This window comes from Agelaius phoeniceus, chromosome 10 (genome assembly GCF_051311805.1).
Source record: "Agelaius phoeniceus isolate bAgePho1 chromosome 10, bAgePho1.hap1, whole genome shotgun sequence".
Classification (NCBI taxonomy): domain Eukaryota; kingdom Metazoa; phylum Chordata; class Aves; order Passeriformes; family Icteridae; genus Agelaius; species Agelaius phoeniceus.
This window is the reverse complement of record NC_135274.1, coordinates 12,728,204-12,739,503: the sequence shown is the minus strand read 5'-3', so window position 1 is coordinate 12,739,503 and position 11,300 is coordinate 12,728,204. Positions and strand designations below refer to the sequence as shown.

Genomic DNA, 11,300 nt, shown 5'->3' with positions numbered 1-11,300 from the left:
AGAGGATGGAGAAAAAGAAGGAATATAGATGGTGAAAACCAAACATGTAGAAAAGCTGTCAGACAACACCAGTGAGTCTCTAGCTATGCTAACATCTCTTAGTAGACTGATAAATGTATATAGTGCTCTTCTCCTTGGTCTGTCATCCCAGCACCTTCAGGATATAAACTACTTGAGCTGTAGATGTCCTGATGATTGTTTAACAGCAACTCATGAATTATCTTCCATGGATGTATCTTAGTCCCTGTAGAATTTCTACTCTTTGTTTGGTTTCAACAACATCCTGAGTCAATGGGTTCATTGTTCTATTATTTATGATAAAGTTAGTTTTTTTTAATTTTCATTTCCTGACTCTCTACTGGGCAGCATGTGATACCTGTATTGGCATAACCTAAGTAATTCCCTCTTCACTTCTTCATACTACTCATGGTCTTCCAAATCTTCCAAACATACAGCTTCCCAATAGTTTCTTTACCAAGTAAAGCCTCCTAATATTTAAGAGTTCTTGCCTAAAATGATCCTGTTCCCCCCATCATGACTGATTACAATCATGGTTGTTTGATTTCCTGAGCAGCACAGTTACACATCACCCCTCAGCAAATAAGAAATAAAGCAGAAATGAACATTCACAGCAGCAGTGCAATCTGGAATAAAAGGGTTAGCTGCTATATAATTTCTTACACTTTCTGTGTGCTCTGATTAATCTGTAAACATCCTCTCAAGCATACAAAACTGTACAGTTATTTATTAACACTGGTGTAACAAAGTTGATCTTTTTAACAAAAGATCAAAAAATCTCCAAGTTTAGTTCTCTTAAAACATAAAATCTGATTGAATAAATGAAATTATTAGTTCAGCAAAGCATGCAAATAAAGCAAAAACCATGTGTCAGTAATCTAACATGAAAATATATTAACCTGAAGCTTAATCAAAAGTTTTTTCAGAAACCTGAATTTTGAGACCCATTATGTAGGAATACATAGCAATAACACATAAAATGCTACCACCCTGCAAGAAAATGTATCTGTTTTCAGTGCTGAAGTTGAAAGAAATTAACACACTTAGTTCCAGTGAAAGTAAGGGCTCTATGTAAACATTCTTTTTACATTTTTTTAGATATTTCTGGCAATACAGAGGGAAAACACAGTCTGATCAAACCCAAGTGATCCATAAAGATTTCTTCCACAAATCCTTAACAGTTTTGCCCTAAATAAGGGCATCCTTATGACTCCCTTATTTAAAACATACCTATTTTGCCAAATGCTTCTCGTAGCTCTTCAAGCTCTTCACGAGAGATGGTAGTTACGTTGTTCTCCATCTTCAGCCAGCAGAAGCGTTGTCCTCAATGGCTAATACCTAATAATAACAATAAACAGGTAAGATATAAGGCAGGCTGTAATTCCAGACACATAGAAGTTACTGATCTATTCAACATGAGGTACCAGACCTGAATGAGACATCCAGGCCTGGCACACTTAAAACATAACAAACAACACTTTGAAGTACATCAGATACCCAGCAAATCTTTTCACTGCAATAGTGAGTGAAAATTCACAATAGCAGCACCTGTTTACATACATTTGATGCTTTCATTTGCTTAGAACAAGCACTGGCCAGCAACCTACCTCCATTGCTTGAGTGGTTTTCCAGCATTAAAATCTCCTCACACTTCAACAAACAATTTTTGGAAACATTAATTTCCAAGTGAGATGCAGTATCATTGCCAAGCAGTGGCTAGTGCTGGAATCTAGCCCTGCAAAGCACTGAGCACTCCAACATTTACACAACATAAACCTCAGTGGGACACTTCCAAGGACCTGCCCACAATCTGTCAGTGAACACCAGGGAGCCCTTCCATGACTCCAGGAGGTACCACCAGCTGAACTCTACCACTCTTCTGACACCCTGCTGTCTCCTAACACTGTCAAGGAGCTGAATGAAGGCTTTTCCTGAGCAAAGATTGGATTCTCAATGGGAGCCTTTCTCTACTGACCTCTTAGAAAAGCAGAACTAAACTGAAGGCACCTTCACAGGGGTTGATAAACTCCTATGAAAGATTTTGCCTCTTATCAAAGCTTTACTACAACAGGATGACTCAGATTTATTGGTAGTAAGTGCAGCTTTGTAAAGAAGCCCCACGCAGTTGTCTCCACACCCAAGCTGATATTTGCATTTGTCATTTTCCACCGTGCAGTGCCACTGGCACCACAAGGCAAGCCCAGGGCAGCACAGCCCTGCCTGCACTAAACTCTGAGCAGCACCTGGCTGGAGACAGAGAGGGAGCACAGGCTGCTGCAGGAGGGGTTGTGCCTGTCCTAAACGTCCACATTTCACCTTTGCTTTTAATATATAAGCCAAAAGTGGCAAAAATCCACCTCACACAAATATTTTCATCAAAGTTGTTCTAAACTTGCCCAAGTTTTCCTTCTGGTTTAGTGCTTTTGTTTAAGAGCAAGAAAAAATATATTCCTGGAATGACCAAGCTCACAATAAATATATTCTGGTCTGCTAAATGCAGCTGCTTCTCCAAAAATCCTGAATACCAGCAGAACAGGACTGTTACCCACTGGACAAGAGTCTAGAGAGGAAAGCTGACTTCAACAATCAGTTTTAGTATGAATCGTGCTGGATGCCCTTAGGAAAGGCTGTACTTTTGCTTCCCCACCTTTTGTGGAAAATTTGTCTTCCTCAATGCTATATAATACACTGTTGTTCTTAAACAACAGTGGGTTGTTTTAAATAGATCTTGTCTACTTTACTTGGGTTAGTATTTTCTGTGTCTTCACTGGGACTGCTCCTGCAGGTCACACAGGATGTGGCCTTGAGTGTGGGTGGCAAGTTAAGTCTTTTTCCTTCATGTCACTAGATCTTATTTAAGTACTAAAATCCTTCTTACCTGTTTTGCTAAGCTTACTAATAGCATGTACCAGTGTCCATAATCAAAAGAAAAAAAATTAAAATATATATTCAGAAAAACCCTTCACACAGATATTTCTGGAAGTGCAAGCACCTTCTCTGGGAAGCTGATGTGGCAATTAAAGAAATTATGAACTGTGGAAAAATTGATGACAAAAAATAAAACATTTAAATGCAAATTACTAAGGAAATTTAACCGGCTCCAAATCTAAAAAAAAAAACCCAAAAACCAAACAGATGACACTCCTCTGAAATACAGAAATGGTATGACAAATCATAAGTGAAATATTTAGCTATGCAAGTATAAAAGACAACAGCATTTTTGCTGGCACCATTGAAGTTAACTATTTACCATTATCATGACTCAGATCTTATAAATTTCTGCAAAGTTGCATAAAATTAGTTTCCCTCTTGCCCTTTTATAATTGATAATTCAGATTTTCCATCATATTCTATTTCATAAAATAGCAATCTTTGATTTCCAAAGACGTTGATTATTTCAGTTACACAGTAGAAACATCTGTTCTTGAATGAAGCAGAAAAAGAAAGCTAATAACTGCTCTAAAGAGACAGCCTTAAATAGCCCATGATATCCTGACAGGGTAAATTATCTGGTCAATTAAAGGCAGAAGTGCTGCAATCATGGTTCAGGCATTCAGGAGAGTCAGAGTTCGAACATTCAGAGACAACACCTTAACTAGTCAGACATTACAGACAATTCCAGCCCACAAACAGGGACCATCTATCTAAGCTAATAAATACCCTGCACACCCAGACTCATCACCAGCCAAGATGACTCAGGGCACAGGCAATTCTGACAAGATTTAGCCTCCAGAGGTATCTGGGTCTTGGAACTACGACTACCTGTTCAAAGGTATATTCATTTCCAGAGAACATTTCTCTGTACTCTGAGGGTGTTCATATGACACTTAGATTTTCTGTAGTCTCCACCTACAACAAACCATTTCCTGCTGCTCCAGGACAGGGTAGGTACAAACACTGTTTTAATGCTGATGAAGTACCCTAGATCCTTTCTTTAGTCCTTGGAAATATGCTTAGTATGAACTGACAATATTTATGTAGTCCTAGCCTGCTTCCTATGCCTGCAAGGCTTTTTCAATCTAAAGATAACTCACTGGACTCTGCTGGAAATCATCCACATCCAACATCAGACAGACACAAACTACTGTTCGTACCACTGTGGTATTTCTTTGTGTGCAGAGGAGTATCTATGGCTGAGCAACCACAAAGGATGGAGCAGGTCAAAGAGAGCTCCTGCCACATTTTTGACCTGTTATCAAAGCTGTCAGAAAAAACAGAGCAGTTAATTGGCAATCAGGCCCAATAGTTGTCTCCATCCACGCAGGCAAGTGGCAATTTCTTTTCCAGTTCTTCATTTCAAATTCTGTTTGCCTCATTTCCACACGCAGCTGCTACTGCAGTGACAATGGAGTTTAGAATGCTGACTCGAGAGCCTATTTTCTTTTGTTGCTGTTCTTTTTGTCTGCATCAGGGACACACCTCCTCCATCCCTGCTGCAAATACTGCCTATTGCTGCATCATTCTTAAAGCTCTTGTCTCTAATTACAGCCAAGAGAGCATCATTTGCATATACAGGTTGTGCTTTTATATCAACAACCAGCTGGTTATTACTATGTACTATCTATAATTACAAAACATGAAATTCTCCTCTTATTTGGCTTTGAATCTGCTACAGATTTTAATAGGAAAAAATCCCCCCAAAACACAGTTTAACCTGTAGTATTCCTGTGTTAGTTATCCAGGACTCCTTAAGCCCATGTGATGAGAACAGGATAGCTTTCAGGCACTATTAGTGTCTTTTAATCTCTCACCAGAATAAACTAGGAGTTCTGTCCAGTCTCAGTGAGAAAATAATGCATTGTAAGGTATAAGACACACAAAAACCCCTTTAAAACAAGAATGTATCACATATTCCCTTTAGACAGTAAGGAAAGAGGAAATGCTAACTAAAAATTACTGGAAATATCTGCATATAATAAAGATTTGAGCAATGGAACTAACATACAGAACTATGACAGAACTAACATATCCTTAGCTTGATATGAACACACACACACAACACAGAGGTTTCTGATGTTTTTCAGGAAGCTAGAACTACCCAGGTTTGTTTGTTCTGTTTATTTTTTTGCTTCCCTACCCCAACTCATCTTAGACTGAAAGAACTTATTTATGCCAAGATTATTCTTGTCCTTCAAATAAAAAGATGATTAAGGGCCAACAGAATTGATCCTTTAATAATGTGAAAGCATAAATTGTTTTAGAGGTTGCACTGGTGGTCTGTGATAAAACAGCCATGGTGATTGATCTGAATCAAATTAAGAAAAGGTAAAGTTTTTATCTTATTGTGATAAGTCTCAATCTTTATGACAAAATGAATAATCATCAAAGTTCAGTTTTAGTTCAGCTTTATAATTTTATTGTTATTGTTGTTTGCTCTGGTATAGGGTATGGAAAGATAACTTATCTTTCCTGTATCACTAGTAAGGCTGCAGGGGACATCATTAGGGAAGAACTGCACTGTATGGCATGCAAAGTGAAAGAAGCTTTCATTGTGGAACAGTCCCAGAATCACAGCATGCCAGGTTGGGAGGCACAGCAAGAATCAGCCAGCCCAACCTTTCTTGGCAAAAGCACTCTCTAGACAAGACAGTCCAGCAGCCTGCCCAGCCTAATCTTGGAAGTGGCCAATGTTGGGGAATGCACCACTACCCTGGGGAGGTTATTGCAGTGCCTGACTGTTCCCCTTTGAAAAAAATTGTCTTGTGACCAATTGGAGTGACCCCAGGAACAACCTGGAGATATCACCCCTCCTCTTTTCCATGTGACTTCTTTTAAAAGGGAGTAACCACCCTTTAAATACTGCAACATCTTGATAAGGTCTCGCCCAAACCTTCTTTTCTCAAGGCTGAACAAACCCAGTCCTCTCAGTCTTTCCTCCTATGGCAGCTTCCAGTCCTCTGATCATTTTTTTGGCCCTTCTCTGGACCCTCTCCAGCCTGTCCACATCTTTCTTTGTGGCAGAAATCAAAACTAGACACAGTATCCCAGGTGTGGCCAACACTCTAATTGGTTCAAAAAGAACTAATCTAACACACCTGTAGACTGACAAACACTGGGTTTTATAAAGAAAAAAGATAAAAAAATAGATCCATTCCAAATGCAGCAAAGAGAGCACCAAAAGGTCAAAGTAATTAGCTATATACATACATATATCTGTGTATGTACATATATATATAAATAAAGGTTTTGCAAGCACATGGCTAATTTTTGAAAGAAGAGATGGGGTATAATTATGGTATCAATTACAGTTATTAGCAGAGGAGTATGAAGAGCAAAGTTCTTCCAATATGATACAGTCAGTCTGAAGCTTCACAACCTGGAACACTCAGAAATTATATTTCTCAGCCTGGGCTTATAAACATGACTGGATATATTTATGATGATCAAAAGTATTTAATTACTAGAAGTTAGAGGATAACAGTGAAGGAATATATAAACCAATATTCAACATATAAACCAATAATCCATGGAATTTTCCTCAGTCTTTTAGGAATGACATTACACAGTGAATAAGGTACAATTTAAGAGGGGAAAATAGTATTTTTAGCTCCACTGACCTTTGCTAAAGTAAGGCTATCAAACCAGCCAAAGTGATAAGTTTTGTGTACAAAACATGTATGTCATGAAAGGAGGACTAGATGTACACTGAAATTAATTACTCACTCCATGGGAATTTATTCAACATAGTACAGTAACTATGGTCAGTAACAGAATCAACATTTCCTCTATGCCTTTGAGATAAACCTGGATGAATAAGAAGTAAACCAAGCTGAGATATTTGATTATTAGACTGGTCATGGGCTTGCTCTGAGTTCACTTACTGTGGGGTAAGTACAGAACCATTTCATGAGGCTCAGGCCAGGATTAAGAGCAACTCTCTTATAAGGCAGATAAAAGCTCAGTTCAGTAAGATACCTTTTCATCAAACAAAATGCCTCCAGCCTCATTTGGCTGCTGCGTGTACAGACTAGCCATGCAAATTTATCAACAGTATCAGTTTCACGCAGTTTCCTTTGCATGCATCATTCAAGAGGATCTCAAACTGCCTGTGCTTTGTGTTGTGGCACTCAGCACTCCAAATAAAATATATCAACAGAAACCTTACCTATGCCTATACCACTCGTTGGCAAGCAATTTTGAACAAGGGCTGTTGCACGCTGAGTTCATGGAAGAACCTTTCATGCAATGTCCTCCAAACCTAACCTCTTGACAGCCTAGCTAACCAACATTTTGGGCTGAATTTGCCCAAATGGATTATCTCAGATCACATGTGACCCATTCTGCTTTGGTTAATTAGCTATTTTTAAAGATTTCTACAAGTTTTACCTGCTTCCAGCACAGAGCTGTGAGTATTGTCATCAAAAACAAATCTGAAATAGTGACATTGTCTGTGAAACTGGCACATTGAGGTGACCCAAGTCAATAACACAGCCCTGAAGAGCTGTGCACACAAGTTACTACACTAGTTGTCAAGTAACAGAACAGCAAAGGAGTTGAATTTTTTATTTCTGGAATACAGTGTGTCCAGGGCTCCCTACCTGATAGCAAACCATTTCTAGGTAAATACATGAACAAAGCTGCTTTCATGCAACAAGCAGCTTTTCTTTAGGACTTGAAAACATCAGGCAAATCAGTATTAGAAAAATAGAAACAATATTTTTCTTACACATCTCTTGATATGACACAACACTTCTGTTTTTCAGAACACAAGATCAGACTGTCTACAAAGACACTGTACCCCTTAATCTGAAGCAAAACCATTCTACTTTTGAGATAAGATTTAAGTTTTCTGTGATGAAAATGTCAAGATTCATTATCTTAACAATCTTTGTATTTTATGTAATTTAAACATATTACATTTCCAATAAATTATGGAGTACAGAATCAAAGCATACAATACAAAATAATAAACCTGTGCCATAATACAACAGCAAATTTAGGGACAAAAACAAAGTTTCCCTATAGAATTTTCAACATGGTTAGATTCAAAAAACTCTGACCCAAAGTAAAAGTTGTATACAGTGAATCTGCTAAAGCAGCACTTGCTCTCACTTTTATTATGGACAGCCTTTGGCTTGGTGAAAGTTCAGGAACAGCAAGTAGATGGTATCCAAATTATGTCAGGAGAAGTACTGACATAAGGAAAATGGAAGTGTAGGAAGAACCTGAATACACTCTAGCCATAAATCTTAATTACCTTTTATGCTATCTCAGCATCTTTCATGGTTTTCATTCACAGCAAATATTTAGTCAAGAAAAAGAACACAAAAGGGATAAGAACTTAATTTTTAACATAAACATACCAACTATCCTCCAATATTACTGTTTCCACTAAAAATTGTTTTCAGAATTCATTGTGAATAAAAGCAGCTTATGAAATAGAATAAACAGGAATTGAGTTACTACATTCTACAGTAGAAAAGGATGGTCCTGTTAGGTCTGTTCCAAGAAGTTTGAGCCTATGACTTGGTAGGCAAATAGCTTGGAAACACAAGTTTACATGCCTGGATGGCATCAGAAGCTCAGAGGTGTGCCACCAACCTAAAGCAGTTCAGCTCTGGAACATCCTACCAAGCCTCACAGCTGCCTAAAGGAGATTAGTTACTGTGGCATTCAGGTAGAGGACATCTTCCTCAATTGTATTCCAACAGCTTCAACTGAACGGATTTTCAGAATCTCTCATAATCATGCCACAAATAAGGTAATGAAAAACTTTGCAATTGCATTGCACTTATTTATTTCCAATCTCCTTCCAAGAAAGACAGAAGCAGTTCTTGTTTGGTGCTGCCATGGAAACACAAGTGTTAGTGTAAACACTCAACGTCTCAGTTTCATAGTTCATAATGCAGAATGTCATAGACATAATAATATTTTGATTTTCCAATAAGGAAGTATTGCATCCAGCAACAATATCTACATACTGTTAATGACACATAATTACAACACAAGGACAGGAAACAACGGGCAAAAACACTGTGAGAAGGGGGACTAGAGAGTTCTCTTGGAAGACACGAGATCACACAGGAGACCTTCCATTTGTTGAGCAAATCCTATAACAAGTGTCTCCTGAAGCCTGTTGGAAAATGTGCATTTGTAGAAACCACTAGGATTGTAGTACATATGACCTCTGTGAGTGTGGTTCTTACCTTCCTAATGTAAATCATTTTAGTGTTGCTTTGCTTCTACCTCATTGTCCAGAGTCTAGAATATTTTTTACCTTTTAGTGGCACAGTAAAAACTAGTCCTTACAAAGGAAATTCATAAGTTCTGGTACAAAACTTGCTGCTCATTTCTGCTGTGTGGCTTACACTTGAGAGACCATTTTCATCTCTGTGTTTCTGATATATAACTATCTATAGTCTATTTCTATTTGCCATTAAAGTCACCTGTATTTTCAATTAAAAACTTCATTTTTATTAGTCATTAACGGGTTTTTCTTAGACAGCTCAAGAACACAACTTAAACTGCCCACTATAACCCAAAAAATAATGCTAACAGAAGTGAAGCAACCCCACCACCTCATCTTTTTGTCAAAGAATCTGAAGTTGGAGTTTTGAATTAAACATTTAAAGGCACTGTTCTGAAAGCAAAACTCCTGCTTTTCCATTTCACCCTTGGTAATGTATTTAAGCAATCCCTGATTGCAGAATGACATTCAAATTAATTTCCAAGGAATTAACAGTTAGAATTAAGGTGAATTGGTAGAAGAAACTTCTTTACATGTGCAAACATCAAAATGCTTACTCTGGTCCAGGAAGCATTTGACTGGGCCTTGAACAGAAAATTCAATCAATATAATGTATTATTTCATTTATCTGACAAATTCTTATCTCTTCTCACCATCAATATAATTTACCTTCTCCAATTTGATACTCTCCAAATATCAGCTTATTATACTGAAACCTATGTCCCATGCTGACTCATCATTTGGCTTCCCTGGACACAAACATGCTAGACCCTTCTTCCTGGAGAACTTGTTCAAGCTCCCATCAAGCACCTTTCCTGCTCCTCCTGTTCCAAAGGCTCCTCTTGCCTCACCAGCCTTGTCCCCATATGAGTATCTTTGCTCGTGCATCACCTTCTGAATGCATCCACAGTGACCAGGAAAATGCCCTGTCTCTGGAGGGCCACAGCTGGCAAGGATCAGACTTTCCAATTAACACTGGAAGCTTCTCCTCAGACCAAAAGCAAGGAAGAAATACAGGCTGAACCAAAACTACAGCAGCCAAACACAGGAATTGTGGCAAAAAGAATTCCTACAAAGGTCAAAGCATCATAGCAGTTTCAGCATGCAAATACATGTTAGAAGGAAAGAGCACCAATAACACAGAGAAAATTTGATTAGTTTACTTATAAAACCCCTTTGATTACTAGTAACTGCTCTGAAGAACAAAATTATTTTTAAAGTCCAAACCTGGTGCCTCTGTGACATTCCATTAGAGCAAACTACACTAAAATATAAATGGAAAGGCTACACTACTAAAAGCAAGTTCATTCAGGAACTCCATCCTCAAGTCACTCTTTTGTGCCTAGGCTGACATTACATATCAAGTTTACAACAGCAAAAGAGAGAGTTAAAAGACACACCAGCAAATGATACTTAATCTCTTTCTTTCTCTGTCTAGGTTTAGGAACATGCAGCTTTTGTTAGCATGCAACTACCATGACAAATATAAGCTGCATTATTTTTAAAGGAAATGTCAGTTGGAAAACATCCTGAAATTCTTATTGCTATACCTGTATCAATAAAAACCTCATACTCAGAGCTCATGTGTTGAAAGAACCCTCATTTGACAGTAGGACTTTTTGGGTATCCCAGACCTCTCAAATCAGATTCATAGGTCGAACTTTATGCTTTAACTATTCTTTTACTTCCTTCATAAACTATAGCACTGCTAGTTAATTACTAAACAGAAAAGCTAATGAGAAGCAACAGTCTGGATTACAAAAATAACTTTTCCAAAAAAACCCCTACATATTAGACCCTAAGCAACTAAAAACCACATGAAATACAGAATAACACCTGTCTTCCATTTTCAAATACTTCCCATTATTATCAGATTAACTTTTTAAGCCCTGCTTTGCAGTAACTGGAAAGACTTGAAATTTGTTTCAGAATTAAACAGATTCTTGTGTATTTTCTCAACTCCACAAACTGTGCCAAATTAAAACTAAGTTATGAGCTTCACAGTTTTTGAGATTTTGCTGGATTTTTCATTCTGTCCACTCCAATCGAAGTGTACTCACCTTCCACTGTTTAATCTGTTACAATGTCACTGATC

The 11,300-nt window shown here is 37.8% G+C and overlaps 1 protein-coding gene across 4 annotated transcripts in view; it reads right to left on the bottom strand.

The window, feature by feature from the left end:
* Positions 1-11,300, bottom strand: part of PLS1 (plastin 1) — a 40,963-nt gene that overhangs the window by 21,604 nt on the left and 8,059 nt on the right. For all 4 annotated transcript variants that reach the window (XM_077183928.1, XM_077183931.1, XM_077183930.1 and 1 more), the window contains exon 2: positions 1,249-1,356. In XM_077183928.1, the coding sequence (XP_077040043.1) occupies positions 1,249-1,318 (70 nt within the window). In that variant the 5' untranslated portion in view covers positions 1,319-1,356. The remainder of the gene's footprint in view (positions 1-1,248; positions 1,357-11,300) is intronic.